This window comes from Urtica dioica, chromosome 12 (genome assembly GCF_054948205.1).
Source record: "Urtica dioica subsp. dioica isolate 48M chromosome 12, U.dioica_male_clone48M_v1_H2, whole genome shotgun sequence".
Classification (NCBI taxonomy): domain Eukaryota; kingdom Viridiplantae; phylum Streptophyta; class Magnoliopsida; order Rosales; family Urticaceae; genus Urtica; species Urtica dioica.
The window spans coordinates 15,109,151-15,129,987 of record NC_142767.1 but is presented as its reverse complement, the minus strand read 5'-3'; the positions used below and the strand labels follow the sequence as shown (position 1 = coordinate 15,129,987).

At 36.6% G+C, this 20,837-nt stretch overlaps 3 protein-coding genes across 4 annotated transcripts; 2 read left to right on the top strand and 1 right to left on the bottom strand.

Moving 5' to 3' along the window:
* The first annotated feature begins 5,890 nt into the window (after positions 1-5,890).
* Positions 5,891-9,159, top strand: CYT1 (Glucose-1-phosphate adenylyltransferase family protein). 2 transcript variants are annotated; one of them, XM_089602799.1, is made up of 6 exons: positions 5,912-6,055; positions 6,262-6,308; positions 7,435-7,568; positions 7,654-7,716; positions 7,826-8,065; positions 8,168-9,159. In XM_089602799.1, exons 3-6 carry the CDS (start codon positions 7,458-7,460, stop codon positions 8,837-8,839), a joined length of 1,086 nt encoding a protein of 361 aa, XP_089458925.1. In that variant the 5' UTR covers positions 5,912-6,055; positions 6,262-6,308; positions 7,435-7,457; the 3' UTR covers positions 8,840-9,159. The 2 variants fall into 2 exon arrangements, with proteins under 2 accessions (XP_089458924.1, XP_089458925.1); XM_089602798.1 differs by lacking the exon at positions 6,262-6,308 and having other exon boundaries at positions 5,891-6,055.
* A 3,856-nt stretch (positions 9,160-13,015) lies between these two features.
* On the top strand, positions 13,016-14,329 carry LOC149379468 (uncharacterized protein At2g39795, mitochondrial-like). Its single transcript, XM_089602322.1, has 3 exons — positions 13,016-13,329; positions 13,432-13,787; positions 13,866-14,329. Exons 1-3 carry the CDS (start codon positions 13,099-13,101, stop codon positions 14,023-14,025), a joined length of 747 nt encoding a protein of 248 aa, XP_089458448.1. The 5' UTR covers positions 13,016-13,098; the 3' UTR covers positions 14,026-14,329.
* Positions 14,330-15,396: 1,067 nt separating this feature from the next.
* P5CS1 (delta1-pyrroline-5-carboxylate synthase 1) lies at positions 15,397-20,372 on the bottom strand. The gene is made up of 20 exons (XM_089602386.1): positions 20,154-20,372; positions 19,817-19,888; positions 19,596-19,699; positions 19,388-19,490; positions 19,144-19,305; positions 18,783-19,060; positions 18,468-18,618; positions 18,212-18,376; positions 18,015-18,092; positions 17,724-17,813; positions 17,514-17,600; positions 17,342-17,428; positions 17,152-17,248; positions 16,948-17,051; positions 16,744-16,819; positions 16,313-16,463; positions 16,130-16,198; positions 15,968-16,034; positions 15,787-15,857; positions 15,397-15,692 (listed from the first exon to the last, which is right to left on the bottom strand). Exons 1-20 carry the CDS (start codon positions 20,211-20,213, stop codon positions 15,611-15,613), a joined length of 2,154 nt encoding a protein of 717 aa, XP_089458512.1. The 5' UTR covers positions 20,214-20,372; the 3' UTR covers positions 15,397-15,610.
* Between the last annotated feature and the right edge of the window lie 465 nt (positions 20,373-20,837).

The following is a 20,837-nucleotide window of genomic DNA, read 5'->3' as shown; positions in this document are numbered from 1 at the left end:
ATTATCAATTTCTTATCACTTTATTTATAGCTTGAATAGACTTATTAATCTGGTAAATTATTTGTTGTTACATAACCTATGAAAACATCATTAAGAAACATCACTGTATACACATTTTCAAAATGTTTAAACATACCGTCATATCACATTTGTAAAGTCAGATTAATTTTAACAAATATCCAAACATGTATAATACATGGACGGATCATATTGAAGAATTGTAAATGAAAATTGTCATTTGTGAAATCAGAAACTCCTACCAAAACTATCAAATAACTGGATATTTTTTTTAATTGAACACCTTCTAGCCTTTGAATGCCTTGAGAGTATATGTCGAATGCTAGAAAAATAAAATACTTAAGATCAAATGAAGTTGAATAATTTCTAAAATTCTCTGAGTAATTCGTTTTAAATGAGCTAAGTCAGAGTAGATACAACCATGTACAAGTCTTGCATAAATTTTATTCATAAAACATATCAACGACAAAATGAAATGAACCTTCAAAGAAAGTTCCCAGAAATTTCATTTACGTTGATAAACATATATACTAGAAACGAGAATACAACAGCATAGTTAAAAGGCTATTTTCTTTTTTTCTTTTGAAGCTCCAGCACAAATGTTAAGTGGATTGTGGACCTATTTCAGCACCCGAATTCAATTAATAAAATGTAACAATATATCTGTCACGTTTGCACAAAGATTTAACCAAGCTCCCAAAGCAATTACAACTTCGTTACTTTTTATTATTATTATAAGAATTAATTACTGGAATGCCCCTTGAACTATGACCCGAGTCCACAATTGCCCCTCATAAAAAAAAGTGATCGTCTGTTTATTTTTAATTCTTATTTCGTGTCGAAAACAGTCCTTCCGTCTAATTTTTTCTCATTCTGTTATGTTTTGAGGGTAATATAGTAAATGTAGCGATTTCATTTCTTTATTTCATTTCTTTATTTTATTTCATTTCTTTATTTCATTCTGTTATGTTTTATTTCATTTCTTTATTTCATTTCATTTCTTTATTTAATTTTTTTTTATCGAGAAAAAAAGTATGGGATCGATTTGTTCTCCGGAGCTTGGGCTGGATTTGAGACCGAGTTTCGTTCCGAAGACGATCAGCGATTTTCTCAGAGCCTCGTTGGAAGAATTTTCTCAGGCAGACCTGTTAAAGAAAGACCAACTAACTAACCTCATCTTTGACCAAAAGCTTCTTCCCAAAATCGATGAATTTACTTTGAACCTCTTTGTTCTGAACAAAAAATAAAAATAAACAATCAGTCAAACAGGTTCTTGGCATATGCGAGGGAATAAGGTGTTCGTAAAGAACCGTGCTTTGAAACCTACCGGAGTATCGTCGAGAAGCCTGAGAGGCTTCGAATTCAGATCCAAAGAAGTGTCGACATAGAAAAGTCAAGCATGAATATGTATTTCTATTTCTGTGTGTGAATTGTGGATATTCCCAGCTTCTTACTCGCAACTTTCAATGAAAATCCAGATCAAGGCGAATCGGCCGGCATCGACTCCAAAATCCGAATCGGCCGGCCTCGACTCCAAAAAGGCGATGATGGCTCTGAAGAAGACAGTGTCGATGATCTCGTCACCACTGCCGGAGAACGACAAGACGACCGAGGAAGCAGATTCAAAACTAAACAAAGACAAGGAAAAAAAAAGCAATCTAAAAACCTAACAAGAGAAATCAAATGATCGAAACAGAGCAATCTGTAAAAAAAAACAAAACAGAAACAGAGCAAGATTTTTCTCATTTCCTCTTCCAATCTCTGGATATAACCCTCAAGATTCGAACCCCTCTCAGCCACATTTTCAATCGCCAACGAGGCTCTGAGAAAATCGCTGATCGTCAGAGAAAATCGCTGAACCCCTCTCAGCCGAATCTACGACAACCACAAAACCAGAGAGAATGTGTTTAATCTCGATTTGGGTATTTACCTCTGCAAAACGACATTTAAACCCAATTCCCACAAACCATATCAAATTTTCAGTACAGAAGCTACAACTGAAACTAATACTAAAAAAAAGTAAAAGCAAATATTTTCTACATTTACAAACACCAATACTCAACGCGGCCATAAAGTCGGAGTTATAATACTGTACATGGTCAAGAGAGCCTACTGATGATGATAAATACGACGATAAATATGATAGATATGATAAATAAGTTCATTAAGGACATTTTAGACATTACACCAAGAAATAAGCTCACGTGGTAAAAAAACCGAGCAAAAACATAACAGAATGAGAAAAAATTAGACGGAAGGACTGTTTTCGACACGAAATACGAATTAAAAATAAACAGACGATCACTTTTTTTTATGAGGGGGCAATTGTGGACTCGAGTCATAGTTCAGGGGGCATTCCAGTAACTAATTCTTATTATAATTTATAAAACATATCCTCTACTTTTCTTTTATTATTTTAAAACAAATTCTCTACTGTATACAAGGTGGCAGGTTCTTTTTTGTATATTGAAGATTTTTCGCAGTACTTTTATAAACTATGGACAAATTTATAAGCCACATTAATTCTATTAACAACTAGTTGAAAAAACGCGCTACGCGCGAGTCAGCAATATTTAAAAAAAAAAAAATTAAAAAGAAAAATAAGTAAAATAAAGTAAGTTTAGACTTTTAATTGTATTAAATATAATATACATAAAAAAATTATACAAAATATATTCATAATAGAGGGAGGAAAAAAATTAATATACATACAAAAATTATACAAAATATATTTATGAAAGAAGGAAAAAAAATTCAAAATCGGAAGTAAAAAAAAGAATCAAAACCGGAAGGGAAAAAAAAATGGTTCCACGTGTCGCTGCCTAGCGGCACCAGAATTCAAGTTGAAATAAAAATATATTGATGAGAGAGGGGAAAAAAATTAAACGATAACATATGTTATTGATATAGTATAATATAGTATTAGTATTACGATTATAATATACATAAAAAAAACATACAAAATATATTGATGTTTGGAAGGGAAAAAAAATCAAAATTGGAAAGCAAAAAAAAAAAATCAAAATCGGAAGTAAAAAAAAATCAAAATTGGAAGGAAAAAAAATGGCTTCAACGTGTCGCTGCCTAGCGGACCAAGATTCAAGTTCGAAAAAAATATATATACAAAATATATTGATGAGAGAGGGAAAAAAATTACAAGGTCGGAAAAAAATAAATGATAATATATGTTATTGATATAGTATAATATATTATTAATAATTATGATTATAATATACATAAAAAATATAAAAAAAAATCAAATTGGAAAGAAAAAAATCAAAATCGGAAGTAAAAAAAAATCAAAATCGGAAGGGAAAAAAATTGGATTCCACGTGTCGTTGCCTGACGACACCAGGATTCAAGTTGAAATAAAAATATATACAAAATATATTGATGAGAGAGGGGAAAAAAAATTAAAGATCGGGAAAAAAAATGATAATATATGTTATTGATATAGTATTGGTAATTATGATTATAATATACATAAAAAAATTATACAAAATATATTGATATTTGGAAGGGAAAAAAAATTCAAAATTGGAAAAAAAAAAAAAAAAACCGGAAGGCTCCCTAAAAAAAAAAAAAGAGCCACGTGGCGGCACCAGGATAAAAGTTAGAGAGGCATTGTCTCTTATTAACTATGTTATGGATAAATTAGGTAAGAGAGAGAGAGAGAGAGAGAGAGAGAGAGAGATATCTAGGAATGATATCATGCGCCATGTAGTAGTGAATCACAACCTCTGCTCTCTATCCCCAATTTTCAATCTCTTTAGGTCGTATTCGTTGACTTGATTGCTTTGCTTTTTTTTTTTTTTAGAAATAATTAGGACGGATTAGGTATCTAATCAAACCTCTACTTTAAAATTATAACCCAGCTATTAATATATTTAGAAAATAGCAAATTTGTTATAATAATATTCCAATAATACTCTTGAGAGTTGTTATTATTAACTGTCAGAGTAAATAATATTAACTGTCATCCCTGTCGTCTCCGGTGCCTGAATCAAAATTTTCATCAAAGTTTCAAACGGCGAAATCTCAACCCTAGCTTCATATTCGAACGGCGCCGTTAACTGGATCGCCTCCAACGTTGCTCCATTCTCCGACGAAATCTTGTTCGTCTACGTCGAAAACGAAGTCTTGACATTCGGCGATGAAGCTCTCAAATCTGAGCTTTTTCTGACGATTTCAAGACTGGATCGGTGCAGCCGCGGGACTTGCTGATGTTTGAGATCGTTTCCGGATAAGAATCGTCACGGTTAATCGAATTAACCTTCATAGTTAATCCGATTAACTATCATAGTTAATATGCAGAACTGAACCTGCGACTTTCAAATGGCTGGATCGGCGCAACGGCGAGGCTCGCCGATGTTCAAAATTATTTTCGGAAGAGATCCGTCACAGTTAATCAGATTAACCGTGACAGTTAATCGGGATAAACTATGACAGTAAAAACCGTAAAATCTTAAATCGCACCTCCACCGCCGCGTGCTCAGGCCCTGCCTCCGCCGCCTTCGAGTTTGACACGCGATTCAACCTGGAATTTGTTGTCTCGAGCGACAACCACGTCGGAATCAACCTCGAAACCACCGATGAGGAGAACCAGTGCGAGCTTCTCCGGAAGGGACAAGAGACGGTGGCGATAGAGTCCGAAGCTCCTTCTTCGGCGCCGGCGACGGCGAATTTCCGACGAAGATCCGGTGGATTGCAGAGGAAGATTGTGGTGTAGTATGGTGTTTGAGTGTTTTGGTTTGGGTGTGGTGTTTGAGTGTTTGGGTGTGAGTGTGGTGAGAGAATGGTATTTTTGGGACGCTAATAAATGTTGGCTATCTTTTAAAATAAATTGATAGTTTAGCTATTATTTTATTCTCCCCTCTTGATAAAGGCTAAATACTAATAAATCTCTCAAATAATTATGTATCTTGACTCAAGGATTGAAATTAAATTAATAATCATCAACGTATTCACCTTTACGAAATTAAATTAAAGTAACTAAATTAAACTAACAATCATCAAACTAAATTAAACTAAAAATTACAAAATCTAACATATTTCCGAATCTAAAAAATTGAAAATAATTCAAAACAAATTCGAAATAAAACAATAATCAAGTTTAAAAATATGATTTTAAACTTAATCATAAAAAACTAACAAGAAATTAAAAAATAAAAACCACTAATATCAAACTATTTTTGGATTAAACAAAAAAATTGTAAAAAAAATGAACACAAACTCAAAATAAACACTAGAATGATGTTAAAAATTATGAATTTAAATTTAATCATCAGAAATTAACAAGAAATTTTAAAGAATAATTCAAAATCATCACAAATTAGCAAACCCACGAGTGTTTTTCCGCCGGGATGATGTGAAATTTTGACTTCGGAGCGCCGAAAACAGGATAGTTCCTCGGAAATAGTCAGAATCGCGTAAAAAATGACTTGACCGGGACGAAAAAATTTAGGTCTGGTTCCTGTAAAAAATAAGTTTTTGGACTAGTTTCCGGCTTTTATAGCCCGATTAAAAAAACACTGGACCGGACTAGAATTTACGAACCGGATTCCGATCTGATTTCCTGTCCAGATTCTCTGGAATTGTCTGATTTTGTTCATTCCGGTGCCGAGACTTAAAAAAAAAAAAAAAAACAGATCGCAGACTGATTTTCGTCCGGTTTCTCCGGAATTTTAAACTTTGATCTCGAGTCTTCACCAAACTTTAAGATGTTTATGCTTTTATTTTTTTTATTTATTATATATATATATATAAAAATATATATATCCCTTTTTCATCTAGAAGTTAACGTGTGAAAATTGTTGGAACAAAAAAAAAATAAAAATAAAAATGATTCGTTGTTGGTAATAACTAATAACTAATGAGACTCGTGGTTTTATATATAACACAAGGCCTGAGAGTCTCTTCGTCCTTGACAGACCAATCAAGCGAGGCCTCAGAACTCAATCCCCGACTGAATCTCCCCGAGTTGACCTCTCTCTTTCTCTCTCTCGTTCGGGTTTCTAGATTCTCGGAGAGATCTGAGGTGCGTACTCATATACTTATCTGTCCCGACCTTATTTTATATTATTTTCTGAAAATTTTCTTTTCGAACTCAGACCGACAGAGTTTTTCTCGTTCAATTTCTCCTGTTTCGTCTTTTTAATCATACTTACGGGTGAATTCGACAATGTCGTTTCGTTTTTGGCGTCGGTAATCGATGTATTCTATCATTTTCTCATTTTCTTACAGTTGTTCTTTTCCTCTTCACGGAATGACTATAGACTTACTGTAATCGGGTAATTTTCTTTCGTCAGATCTAAGAGAAATACGCACACACATACATAATGATTAGAGTTGTTCTTTTATTATTATTATTATTATTATTATTAATTTGGAATGATGTCTGCTTTTTTCAAGTTGTGCGTATCGAGAGATCCCTTTTGTTTGACCAAAAAGAAAAGCACATATTGGGGGAGGAATGGAAATTAAATGTTGCCTATTGTTGTATTTTAATCTAATTGTGAACTCGCACTCAATTATCTTTCAGTTACGTAGTAGATTTAAGACTGTTTAGGCCAATATTATTCTGTGTGTGGAAGATGTTTTTTCCCCTTCTTATTTACTTGAATTACTTGCAGTTAGAAGTTACGTTAATGATAAAGTTATAATCTTTTCATGAATATTAATGCTGATGCTGCTGCTAATGATTCTAGTGTGATTCACGGTCTGTTTCTTTTGTCTGTTTGTTCATCAAATGCTTGATCATGCTATTTGAATTCGTTTTCTCGGCCAAAGATTTGATAGGGAAAACAAGGTGAAACAAAAGAAAGGCCAAGCAAGAGTTGCTTTGCCAATGCCAGATTTAGGCGTTTGATGAAAGAAAACAATGTCCCATGGCATAGATCATCTTCTATTATCTGGTTTTTTTAATGAAAGAAAAGAAAAAAAAGTTGTGATTGCTTAGTGTGTACTCAAATTAAAAGTGAATGTTAATAGATTTTTTTGTTTTTTAGTTTCCACATAGTGTTTATAACGGTTTTGTCAGTCGCCCATTTATAAGTCCAGCCTGTTGTTTAGCTGGAATTTGTTTTCCTTTACTTCACCAGCTAAACTGTTTGGATGTGTGTTTGATTACTCATTTATCGCAGTGTGATTCTCCCTGTGACACGCGTTTGTATCGTTTGGTTTCTTCTGTTTATCCGATCTTAAAATTTTGGACCTTCCCTAAAAAAAAAAAAAAAATTTATATATCATCTGGTGTGTGTGTGTTTTTTTCCGTCATCTAAGGTTTGATAACATTTCTCTCGAAAATGAGCTCTTGTAATTCTATCTCAGATCTACAAACAGATGAAGGCGCTTATTCGATCATTTTCTTCGTACTCTGTATAAGCTTTTTGAATCTGACACAAGTATTATCTGCAGGAAAAGCAAGAGGAAATTAAAAGATGAAGGCGCTTATTCTCGTCGGCGGATTCGGAACTCGTTTGAGGCCACTGACACTCAGTGTCCCAAAGCCGCTTGTTGATTTCGCCAACAAACCCATGATCCTGCACCAGGTAACTTTCTCACCTTGCTGTTATTTTTAACCGTCCAAATTCCATCAAAACACCATAGATTTTTGAAAGTGTGTGTGGTTTTCAGATTGAGGCTCTGAAGGCGATTGGAGTGACGGAAGTTGTGTTGGCTATCAATTACCAACCAGAGGTAATCTTTTATTTAGTCATGCCCTTCTCTTTGGTATGAAACTTGTTTAAACACTCATCTGAACTTAACTTTTTTTTCATTTCATTTTAATCGTCTTTTGCTCCTGTAGATCATGCTAAACTTCTTAAAGGAATTCGAGGCGAAGCTCGGAATCAAGATCACCTGCTCGCAAGAGACTGAGCCACTAGGCACAGCTGGTCCTCTGGCTCTTGCTAGGGACAAGCTAGTAGATGAGTCCGGTGAACCATTCTTCGTCCTCAACAGTGACGTCATCAGCGAGTACCCACTCAAGGAAATGATTGAATTTCACAAGGCCCACGGAGGAGAGGCTTCCATAATGGTGACCAAGGTGGTGACCATAACAGACTTTTTTTTTTTTTTTTTTTTTTTTTTGTGTGGGAGAAGAGTCGAATCTGTCTGACTATATACATATCCGAAATTGCGTTAATAGGTGGACGAGCCGTCAAAGTACGGCGTGGTGGTGACGGAGGAATCGAGCGGGAGAGTGGAGAAGTTTGTGGAGAAACCGAAGCTGTTTGTGGGGAACAAGATAAACGCGGGGATTTACCTGCTGAACCCGTCGGTGCTGGAGCGGATCGAGCTGAGGCCGACCTCGATCGAGAAAGAGGTGTTCCCGAAGATCGCGGCGGAGAGGAAGCTGTTCGCGATGGTCCTGCCGGGATTCTGGATGGACATCGGGCAGCCGAGGGACTACATCGCGGGGCTGCGCCTCTACCTGGACTCGCTGAGGAAGCGGTCGTCGTCCAAGCTGGCGCGCGGGGCCCACGTGGTGGGGAACGTGATCGTGGACGAGACGGCCGTGATCGGGGAGGGGTGCCTGATCGGGCCCGACGTGGCGGTGGGGCCCGGGTGCGTGGTGGAGGCCGGGGTGAGGCTCTCGCGCTGCACCATCATGCGCGGGGTCCGCATCAAGAAGCACGCCTGCATCTCCGGCAGCATCATCGGCTGGCACTCCACCGTCGGCCAGTGGGCCCGCGTCGAGAACATGACCATCCTCGGCGAAGACGTCCACGTCAGCGACGAGGTCTACAGCAACGGCGGCGTCGTTCTCCCCCACAAGGAGATCAAATCAAGCATTTTGAAGCCCGAGATCGTCATGTGAATTGTTTTTTTTTTTTTTTTTTTTTTTTGCTTGCTTGGAAATCAAGTTTAAGAGTAAGTTATTATCTCGTGTCTGTCTGTCTGCAGCGTTTTTTTTATTTTATTTTATTTATTATTTTTTAATAATCAGTTTCTTCTGCTTGGTCTGTTGTGCCTGATATCACTCGCTACTATTCCTCTCCCTTCTGATGTGTGGGATCATATGTTGAAACGCGTTACCATAGTGTGTACATAGAAATAAATCTTCAGTTTTTTTGTCTGTAATTTTATGTATCCATGTCAAGTTTTTACGATGAATTGTATCATTTTGGTGTTTCCAAATTTTCTATGGTCTTCAAAGATTAACTTTTTGTCGGCAATTTTTGTATGCGTTTGCGTTGATACAAAGTGTTGTGCTTTAAATGCATGACATCAATAATTGGAACATTTATAATTCGATGAATAGCTGTACATGGATGATGTATATTTATTTTAATTAAAGTGTTGGCAACATTTTTGTTTTCGTGCTTTTGGTGTTTTCACCGACGACCAGAGACACCACAGGTGACAAGTTCTTCCATCTTCTTGACCAAGAGATGATCCCTTTGACCGGCACATGTATCAATTTTGGTCTCTTCGTTGTATATTTCTTCCATTTGACAACATCAATTTTACCATTTATCTTCTTTTTTTTTTTTAGAGTGATGCGGGTCTAAATTTTCAAAGTTGAAACAGATTGCCAAAAATATTAAAAGTCACCAAAATATCTTTTTACAAAATCTGATTCAAAATCCCAATTCTATGTGTTGATCCTTGGACACTCTAGATCGGCTTAAACCCGATGTCCTCTGTAATCGTTGGCCGGCTGACTCAACAACGTCGTTTACGTTGTGTCTCTTGCCAAATCGTCCCGAAATCGAAATCGGAAATTATGTAGGGATATATTAGTCTTTCTATAGTATAGCTGTCTATTTTTTTAGCCTATGAAACTTTGGTTATTTTGTAAAAGAATTAGTTTAAATTGGTTATTTTATACAAAATTCTCTTCTTTTTTTTTTCTTTTTTATTTATTTATTGATGTATAAGAAGTTTTAAAAAAAAGTATATAGATAATGGAATGTTAGCCCTTATGCACGTGAGGAGGGAAGGGACCGAAATAGATAACGCGGTTTCCATTTGTGGGGCAAAATCTATAAAGCATTTGTGCTGATGTGACAAACACAACGATCCCACAAGAAATGGGACTGAAAATTTATATAATTGTATGATACGCTTGAAAATGCAATCACTACTTCACTATAGACTATGACACTCCAACTCAAATTAAAACATTAAAATTGATAGGAGCAGACAAGGCCTTGGCAAACACCACGATTGATGTTCCGGCTCCTCTTTCCTCTACCACGAACCACAGAGTGGTTGAGGAAGCCTTTTGTTTTTAAAAAAAAAAAAAAAAAACGGATAAATGATCACTTAACCATAGCCAATTTTATCTTTATTTTATTTTATTTTATTATTATTAGTGAAAAAGACTATTGAGACTTTCTCCAAAGAAAACTATCAAAGGTGGACATGCGAAAGACACCGTTGGCTTGGGGTAAGAGCGGACCTGAAAAACCAACTTGTTTGGTATAGAAGATGTTGTTGCTTGTTTTTGGACAACGATTTATAGACGTGAACAGTTCAGTTTAAGGCCGGACCAAGTGATCACGTTTGAGCCTAGGTGTCTTGAACGCGGTATCTCAAGTTCACTTCCAACAATGAAGTGTCCTTCACGTTCTTCGAGATTCCCTAAGGCTCCGTTTGGAACCCGGAAAATAAGAGAAAAATTGAAAATAATAGAGAAAATGAAAATGTAAGAGAAAATAATAGAAAAAGTCAAAATTTTAATTATGTTTGAAAGTCATAGAAAATATGAGAGAAAATTGACGGGAAAGTAATGATTAGACTAGGAACGGAGCTAACTCAAGTCCAAGGTGGGCTCTAGCCCCCTCCCCCTCAAATTTTTTTTATTTATATTTTTTGCCCATTTTTAAATTTTTTTACATTTTTTACCCTAAAATATTTACACTTTTGACCCATTTTTTTTAAAAAAATTCATTTTTACCATGAATTTTTTTTAATTATAGCCCCCTAAATTTTTTTATTTCCATTTTTTGCCTATTTTTAAAAAAATTTACATTTTTACCCTAAAAATTTACACTTTTGACCCATTTTTTTAAAAAAATTTCATTTTTACCATGATTTTTTTTAATTAGTCCCCCTAAATTTTTTTATTTACATTTTTTGCCCATTTTTAAAAAGTTTTACATTTTTATCCTAAAAAATTTACATTTTTGACCCATTTTAAAAAAAAAAATCATTTTTACCATGATTTTTTTTAATTAGCCCCCTCTAAATTTTTTTATTTACATTTTTTGCCCATTTTCAAAATGTTTTACATTTTTAGCCTAGACAAATGTGATCCCATCATAGACAAATGTGGAGAGATTCTCGTTTTCCATTTGATTTTCGAAGGAAAATGAAATCCTCATTTTAGTTATACACTTTCCCTCGCATTTTCCATCATATTTTTTTTCTACCATATTTTCCTCAATCCAAACAACCTAAGTAAAATAGGAGGGATTTCCATTTTCATTTCCCTCCTATTTTCCGGGTTCCAAACGGAGCCTAAAAGTAAGATGAAAGAAAACACATTCAAAGGGACACAGAGACGTTGCCTCTAATTACCTCTATGATGCCTAACATCAGTAGGATTAAGGTGGGTAATTGAGAGTTTTAGTGAGTTTGAGTGTTTAGAGAGAGAATTCGAATGAAACGAGCTTCCGTAGAGATTTGACAACGTTTCGAGACTTAAATTCTGACTACATTTCTCTTAAGTCAAGAATTGTATTTATAGGCTTTGGAACGTGTACCCTTGGAGCTGCTAGAGCTCAAACTCAAATGGAATGGCCGGATAGATGAGGCCAGGTCGGCAGGGGAGCATGCCGTTCGGCCAGCTCATGCAGGTCGGCCAGGGGAACAGGCCGGTCGGCCAGGGGAGCAGACTAGTCGGTCAGGTGGGCTCCCAAGTCAAGGGCCCATGTCGTAAGGCTGTGAGCCGATGGTCGACTGACTTGGCCTGACGCGGATGTGGTTGGCCCATCTTGGGCCTTGTGGACATGGTTTGATGGTCATGGGCCCAGTCGATTTTCGGTGAACCGTCGCGTTGTGCCAAACGCTTCCTATAACAAAAGAGAAGTATGACTATTAGGATATGAAAGATGAGTCAACCTCTTCATTTCTAGACCAATGGCTACATAGATGGCTAGAGACGATGAAACATTACGAGGACAATACTTAGGAGCCCCTCTAAAATGATTGTGTAGCCTCTTTAATAATGAAGACTGAACTTGATTGAAATAAAAGATTTAAATGTCGTTTTCACTATTATTTTCACTATTTTTTATGGCCTAACAAAACTTAAAATCTTATAAAAAGCGGAAAAGTCATCGAAAAAAGTGTGAAAAGTGTGTCTCGTGATTGCTTTGGAGAATAGGCACTTGTTTCCGATGCGGTTCGTCATGCATTATGCTTTTTTGCCCAAGATATCTCTCGTTGATCCTTTCAAACATCAAGGTGAAACTGGGCCATCAATACTATGAACCCTACCGAGGGGATAACCCAAACTTCTAAGTTGCTAGGAGTGCCTCCATCCTTGGACACTCGAGATTGTCTATCGGCCTCTACGGACCAAGGTCTCTTGGTTTTTTTTGGACATGTTTCTAGGCCATTCGAGTCTCGCACTCTAGCTTGGAATTGACCCCGACATCCTCACAAATCATTTTCTCACTCCTTCAGTCGTCATACCCAATTTTGCTCGAGTAGTGGTGCATTTCCCTTACCATTTACTCATGGGAGTCTTCTTCTAGTCACTTGTCATGACGTGTGCTCTAGGAACTTGTTGGTCTATGCCTATTACTGTTTAGATGGGGCCTTGATAAAACTCGTTACGAATTCTTTGTTACCCCTATTCAAGAGTAAATGATATTTCTCCAAAAAAAAAAAAAAAAAAAAAAAAAAAAAAAAGAGTAAATGATATTCCGGGGAAAGAAAATAATATGTAGACGACGATCTATCAGTGTCGTTTTTATCTCGCAAACGATACATGAAATAGATACGTTTTCCTCTGTTCCCAAAACCCTGAAAACCTAAAACCCCTCTCTCTCTCTCTCTCTCTCTCTCTCTCTCTCTGTCTCTCCTGTTTTTCGCTGCATAGTCAGAACTCAGAAGACGAAGAAAATGGCGGCTTTCAGTTCCGCTATGCGAAGACTAGCCTCGTCCATGGCTCCAGTAGCTCTTCAAACCCTAGGAAGCCAGAGGTATTACCGTCCTCTCGCTCTCGCCGCCAGAATAATCCACAATCACTCGCTCCCTCCGAGACTCCACTTCTCCTCCGCCTCGGACAAGTCGCTTCTCAGAGTCATCGACGAAGAGATCGAGTCAGCCCGAGACAGCGAGGAACACTGTCTGGTCAGAAACGTTTCTCATTATTTTCTATTCGTTGAAGCTTTTACTGCTTTCATTCTAGGGATTTCAAAATGATAAAAAAAAATTAGTGGTATCACGGTTTAGGTTGACGAGTTGCCAGCTGGATTTCCTTTCGAAATTGAAGACAATCCGGGACACCGAACGGTGACACTGAAGAGGAAATACCAAGACGAAGACATTCGCGTCGTTGTTCATATGTCCAGTTTGATCTCCAATGGCGGCGAAAATCAGATCGACGATGACGACGATGAAGACAGCGAGAAGGCCTTGCAATCCAGCGTCCCGCTCGTCGTCAGCGTCTCCAAGAAGACCGGAGACTCTTCTCTCGAGTTTCTCTGTATGGCTTATGTCAATGAGATCGTGATCGAGAGCTTGACCGTGAAGAAAACGGAGAGCACCGGCGATCAGGTTTCCGCCGCCTATGAAGGTCCCGATTACAGGTGAGTCCACTGCTCTGGAAGCTCGTTGATCGACATTCTCTGATTCCATGTTTTGTTTTGTGTTGTGTTGTGTTGTAGTGAGTTGGATGAGAATCTGGTGAAGAGTTTCCAGAAGTACTTGGAGATCAGAGGAATCAAGGCGAGCACGTTGAGCTTCCTTCACGAGTACATGATCGACAAGGACAGCAAGGAATACCTGGCGTGGCTGCAGAAAGTTAAGAAGTTCATCGCAGCGTGAGAATCGGCGTTCTGACCGTTGGAAATTCGAGCCTTGCTTTCATCGAGGATTACAGTTTAAGGAAGCGCGAGAATTTGTATTCTTCAACGAGCTTCCGTTATATTTTTCCCTTTTGCTGTCTGAGTAATCAGTCCCGGGAACAATGAAGAAGTGTTCGTGGGACTTTCATAGCTGATATGTGTTGTCATTATGCAGTTTTGAGCAATAAGAACTGTTTTATACACATTTTGATTCCTTATATAGAGGAAACCGAATTTCTAAAATCACGATTATGTATTCTATTTTCTAGCTTTTCTTGGATGAAGTTTTAGGAATCCCGCATTTATAAAGAATGGTAACTAACAAAAGTTTACAAGGATATGAGTTACTCCACTCTTTCACATGGTATCGCAGATCATTACATGATTGATTGCTAGCAATGTTTAAGGTAGTCTGTTTCATAGGACTATCAGATGATAGTTGTAGCTTCTTGCCTAATCTGCCTCATGAATTTCACCGACCATAGCACAGAGCTCTCCTTCAGTAGCAGATATTTTGGCAGAGACCGATCTTTCGTTCATAGTTACTGTGAGGAATATAAGGAGCGCTTCGAAGCATCTGTCTCTGTGGTCTCTGCAAAATACTTGTCCTCCGTAAAATCGTACCAGAAATTTACATCTCGATCCTTGAACAACGATTGAAAGTTTTCAAAAATGGTCTTGATATATGTACAAAAGTATCACATGTTCTAATGCTGCATTCTATAAATTAAAGGACATTTTTTTACTATATTTATTACTGAAAAATGGACTTGAATGCTACTATCTTGGATGATTATTTCCCAAAAATATAAATAAAAAATAAAGTATCTATTACCTAACTTGTCATTAGATACTTAATTTTGTGACAAATGTGTCACTAAAAAAAAAGGAATTTTTTTGACAAATTGTCACTAGACGGGGAATTTGTGACTAATTTTGTAATAGATGAAAGAAAAACAATTATAGTTGATTCTGATGAAAAACAAAAAGTTCAAAGATAGTTAGTTGTCTTCACACAAATCTTATTTTAGACCCTTTTTGTCTTCTAAATATTAAGATTCCGATTCTAAATAGCTTGTTTTGTACTATTACGAGAAAATCAAACAAAACTTTGATAACAATATATAGCAATATATATTTTTGGTATCTTATATATCAAGTGAGATATAATTAATTCTTAATTTATATTTATTAGCTTCTAAATATGTATCATTTATTCTTTATTATACGGTTTACTCTGCGGATAATAGTAACCCTTTCATTTCCTATTTACCTGCATTATTACGCGGATTACTAATATAATCAGTGTTGTAGTGCGACAACAGTTCAATCCTTTTTTGAACCACCATGATTCAAAATTGACCAATAGTCGCATTATTGTATTATTAATTTAAACTCATCAATCTTTGGTGTTACAAGAAACAATATAAATCAACGAAACAAAACCGCTGATTATTTATTCAACTAGCAATCTCTCCCTCAAATCAGTAAAAATAATAAGCAAGAAATTACCTAAGCAAAATGATATATAGAAATTTCTTTCCTTTATTAGACACTAAAATAATTTAGGACTCAATAGGGAGATCCCTGTGGGTGTAAACAACCCCTTTATCGCCATCAACAATCTGCCCACTTCCTCTCATGATCCTGCATATACAATATTAAACCATTAGTTATAATTCTTCGAGAAAATAAATAATTAGTGCAAAATAATTGTTCAAGCTGAGTGTGAATCTAATACCATCTCGTTGTAAGTAAACCTTCAACTCCTACAGGACCGCGAGCATGAATTCGACTTGTGCTAATTCCAACCTGAATCCAAGCATCGAAATAATCAAACATAAGAGCAAGAAAAAGCGATAATATTTTACCGAATAATCATACAATTATATGCACTAATGTTATTATTATAATTATTATACCTCTGCGCCAAGACCAAATCGAGCGCCGTCGCAGAACCTTGTGCTTGCATTGTGGAAAACCGCAGCACTGCACATTCCAAGGAAGTATAATAACATGCACAAAAGGCTAATAACTTGGGAGGCAAAAAAAAATTTAAAAAAAGGTCGATAAGTAACGAGTACCTGTCGACTTGGCGAAGAAAAATATTGACTACATCTTGGTCATCTGCTACGATGCAATCAGTGTGCGCACTGTTGAGAAATGGGGACATTTAGAAAGAGGTACAAATGGTAATGTATGATGAGAAAAGATGTTCAAAAATCATTATGTTATTTATTGATATTGAATAATAATCCGGAGCTTGCCTTCCATGTTTATGGATGTGATCAATGGCTGCATAAACATCGTCGACAAACTCAATAGTGAAAGCCAGTGAACTATACTCATGGTGAAGCGAACGTGCTTCCGGAATGTTCAGCGCAGAACTTGCCTTTGGTCCACCGAATAATGTAGCACCTGAAAAAAAAAAAGGTATAGCTCAAACATATATACACAAGAATTCAATTTGTTCCGAGAGCAAAATAAAGTTTCGGGAATACAAATACGTGACTATAAATTCCACTACTACAGAAAGTTTATTTAAGCTAAAGAAATACTAAAAAACAAAAATAAAAATAAAAATATTTAGTCATAACAGGAATCCGTACGCCAATAACGTACAGCCAGAAACTGGGGAGGAAAAGAGAGAAGGAAATTCAGAAGATCAGATCATGGTGTTACAGAAATAAAAGTGTACCTTGTTCGCGAAGTTCAACAATAAGCTCATTAAGATCACTTGTTTCCGCCAAGTCCTTGTGCACAAGGAGTGTTTCCTGAATGACATAAGCAAAAAATAAATAAATAAATAAATAATAAATAAAAACACATTAAAATAAAATTATTGATAGAAAACGGTGAAACTTGTGCTGCTATATGAAATCGAATACGCTGAAGCAGTTACCATGGCATTACAAGCAGCTGGGTAATCCAATTTTGCATCCAAAACAATTCTCTTTGCAACGTCCATTTTAGCAGACTTGTCGACATAGACATGGCAGATTCCATCTGAACAGCAGAGAATTCAGTTGTTTTATTAATAAATATATCTAGAGTCATGCTCGACTTAGAGCTAAAATAAATCTTTACACACAAAGGGAAATCTCACCAGCATGACCAAGAACGGGAATCTTGGTGGAGCTTTTGATTTGAGAAACCAGCTTGTTGCTTCCTCTTGGAATAACTAGATCTATCACATCATCGAGCTAGAACATATAAAAACGTGAAAAGTCAGTTCGAAATTTACTTTTAGAATGAGTTATTATTTCAAATTCTGCACAATAATAAGCTCTACCCACCTTTAGTAGATCTGGAATCTCTTCTCTTGTGGTCACAAGCCCAATTAGTTTTCCACCTACAGTATCTGGAATTGCTTCGGTGATTACCTGTTAAAAATTGATTGAAAGGAGTGTTAAGTGTAATCATAAAAAAAATGTGAATTTCAATTGGAAACAAAAATGAGAAATAAACCTTATGCAAAATAGCATTCGATCGCTTGGCTTCCTTTCCACCTTTCAGAAGAAGCCCATTACCACTACGGATTGCTAGTGATGCAATCTATTTAAACATGAGCAAAAAAAAAAAAACACAAGCAACTGATGAGGATTGGAAAATAGAGAAGTCATTTTCCATTCATATACCAAATGATAAGATCTAATCTTATTGGATATTGTTTTTTACCTGCACTAGAGCATCAGGACGAGATTCAAAAACAATCAGGAGAACACCCAATGGGCTTGATGTTTTCTCCAAAATAAGTCCATCTGCAATCTGTTCGAAAAGATTAAACATGAGAAACGTCATGATTCTGTAGATTATGTATGCTCATAAAAAACTAAGCAGCCCAACTTAATAAATTGAAAACAGTTTTTTTTTTTAGCTTTTAGCCATCAATAATAGATCATCATTTATCATTGTAATTCAAACATTTGAACCAGAACTAGTAATAGCTCACTGTCTTAAATAAATTACCTCAGTTTTCTTCAAAACACGGCCAATTGGATCTTCCATATTTGCGAGAACACGTATAGAGTTTGCAAGGCCCTTAATCTGCAACCGTGGATGGAAAAACAAAGAGTCAATTTAGAAATAAAATAAGTAACCAAACAATATCATCAAAAGTAGAAACTCGCGTAACTTGGTAATACTCGTACGTTACTCATTCTTACCTTACTAGGCTTGAGAGACAAGCGAGCGATCAAAGCGCTTTCATATCCTGCCTGCTGTGCCGCAACAACATCAGCTTCATTTTCCAAAGCGATCAGCTTCTGATTTGCCTCCAAGGCATCAGCTACGCCGAGCAAGATATTTTTCCTTTCTTCTGAAGATAGAGCCTAAACAGAACAATGTCGTAACCAAGTAATTATATTTAAGAGGCAAAAAGTTCCCAAGAGCAACTCAAGAAAGGTAAATCGTTATTCTTACCTGCAGTCTTCTAGAACTCTCTCGTGCAGCAACTGCCATTTCGCGCGCATCAACTTCTTTAACCGGTGCCCATAAATGAGCATCTTGGTGAAAAAGAGTCCCGATTCGTTGTCCTTGAAGAACCTTCATGATATTTTCAGGAGCATAACCACTACAAAAAGGCGGGAGCAAAAAATACAAGTATTAATTAAAGAAAGGAACTAATTTTCAAGCCGTTACAAGAAAACAAAATGTAACCCGTTTTTATTTCTATAAAGTTTGGCTTTCCCATTCGAGAGCTCGAAAGTTTTCAAAGATTAGGAAATCAAATCATGCCTGGTAATGACAACAGGGATTCCAGCGTAGGCTGCGTTGACCGCTGCTTTGACTTTCGCGGTCATGCCACCTCTCCCAAGCCTGGATTTGTCCCCAAATGTAATTTCACTCTGATGCTTTTCCTTGACGTATGTGTGAATGAGCTTTGAGCTCGGGTCGCTCGGAGGACCACTGTAGAGACCCTCCACATCGCTCAGAAGAACGAGAATGTCGGCCTTCAACTCTAGAGCCAGAAGAGCCGATAAACTATCGTTATCCCAAAATATACCGGACGAGTCCTGAAAAATAAAACAAAAAAGAGTGTCCGTAAGCACAAGATCGGAAAACCTTAAAAATAAATGATAATAAAAAGGAAGAGTACCTCATACGGAGCTTTCCTCGTACTGACAGCATCGTTCTCGTTAAGGATGGGAATGACCTTAAGAGCCAGCAACGATTGCACGGTGTCGTTCAATTGCTTTCTGAAGCCTTTGTCCCTGAAATCGTTGTCCGTTACGAGAAGCTGAGCCGAGGTCACATCGAGCTGAAATGACACATACCCAAAAATGAATGTGAGATAATATGAAATTTGAGCAAATATGAATGTGTGAAACAGCATAAAGCACCTGAATGAACAATGTGTCGTACAGAGCCATGAGACTGTTTTGCCCAACGGCTGCGCATGCCTTTCCATCAATGGCGACTTGCGGTTTCTGAAGATCAGAAAAACTTCACAGGAAACACACAAAAATTAAAATAAAATATAACAATCATTCATCAAAGGAATAAATTTGTAATTTTTTATTTTTTTTTCAAATGATGTAGACCATGTACCTGCTATTAACCAATTTCCGGTACTGAAGCCTTTGACGACCGAGACCAACTGCTCCGGATGTCACCAGAATGACCTCGTACCCTTGCAGATTCAAATCCTTGATCTGCAAGGAATACCAAAAAACACAAATGTGACGATTCTCCAAATCAAATCAAATCAAATATAATAAATCGCACTATTTTCATAATAATTATATTTAAAGCAGAGACACCAACAATACCTGCTCACAGAGGGCTCCGAGCCTTCCGAGCGCCAATCGTCCATCGTTCCGAGTCACGACCGCTGTTCCGACCTTACAAAAAGAAAAAAAAAAAAAAAAAAAGCAATGCACTTTCAGAGACGGTCAAAACATTGGCGAGATTTAACCTTCCCATTGAATTGAATAGAACTCAACAAAACCGATTGTCTCACTCGTTTTTTACGAACTTTTCAACGAAATGATCCGATAAGCGAAGAAAAAATAACCCTCCGGTTTGTACATTACAACTCAATCAATCATCAAATCAAAATAAAGATAATATACATGCATATATATACATGCGAGAGCAGAGAGAGACCTTGACGATCAAACGCTTGACGTCTTTGACAAAAGCTCGAGAACGATCCATGTCAGCCATGCGAACAGGTCGGCTGGTCCAAGTGACGATGATGAGGACCGTCTATTTCGTTGATGTATGTGAGAGAGATAGGGTTGTTTTTTTGGATTCGAGTGTGAGAGATGAGTCTTTATAGTCAGCCCAGTTTGATTTGTGTTGACAAAAAGAGAAAAAATGAATTATATGAGAAAGAGGAAAAAAAAAAAAAAGAGAGAGAGAAAGAGAGATGAGCTTGAGTTTTGGTGCGTTGTGTTTTTGTTTGCCTTTGCCATGGTAAAAAAAGTCTCTTCCCATATTACTCCTTCCGTCCGTGTCTCAGATCTCTACCAAATCAGACTTTGCCACGTCAGAATATAAAGGGTATTTTCGGTATCCTCTCGTCTAACACTAAAACTGACGTGCCTGTTCGGCGCAAGATTCTGGATTTTATTTCGCTTTTTTATTTTATTTTAACAAAAGATTCTGAAAACCCTCTTTAAAAGATATATTTTGTAGAGATGTTTTTCGAAAGGAAAGAGATGACCGCATTAAAGATAATATTGAATATTCTTTTCTCTTTTTTTGTTAATCTCTATAAGAGATAAATGATACTTAAATGATGATATGAAAAGTCCTACTAGATCATCTTCGATGCTAAAACTCTAA

Excerpts from the sequence above, each read along its gene's own strand:
- CYT1 (XM_089602798.1), top strand. The coding sequence starts at position 7,458 with ATGAAGGCGCTTATTCTCGTCGGCGGATTCGGAACTCGTTTGAGGCCA. Across the intron at positions 7,569-7,653 it reads AACCCATGATCCTGCACCAG|ATTGAGGCTCTGAAGGCGAT; the intron begins GTAACTTTCTCA and ends TGTGGTTTTCAG. Across the intron at positions 7,717-7,825 it reads CTATCAATTACCAACCAGAG|ATCATGCTAAACTTCTTAAA; the intron begins GTAATCTTTTAT and ends TTGCTCCTGTAG.
- P5CS1 (XM_089602386.1), bottom strand. The coding sequence starts at position 20,213 with ATGGCTGACATGGATCGTTCTCGAGCTTTTGTCAAAGACGTCAAGCGT. Across the intron at positions 17,814-18,014 it reads GTGTTTTGAAGAAAACTGAG|ATTGCAGATGGACTTATTTT; the intron begins GTAATTTATTTA and ends CTTTTCGAACAG. Across the intron at positions 16,035-16,129 it reads TTTCTTCGCCAAGTCGACAG|TGCTGCGGTTTTCCACAATG; the intron begins GTACTCGTTACT and ends TGGAATGTGCAG.
- LOC149379468 (XM_089602322.1), top strand. The coding sequence starts at position 13,099 with ATGGCGGCTTTCAGTTCCGCTATGCGAAGACTAGCCTCGTCCATGGCT. Across the intron at positions 13,330-13,431 it reads ACAGCGAGGAACACTGTCTG|GTTGACGAGTTGCCAGCTGG; the intron begins GTCAGAAACGTT and ends ATCACGGTTTAG. Across the intron at positions 13,788-13,865 it reads TATGAAGGTCCCGATTACAG|TGAGTTGGATGAGAATCTGG; the intron begins GTGAGTCCACTG and ends GTTGTGTTGTAG.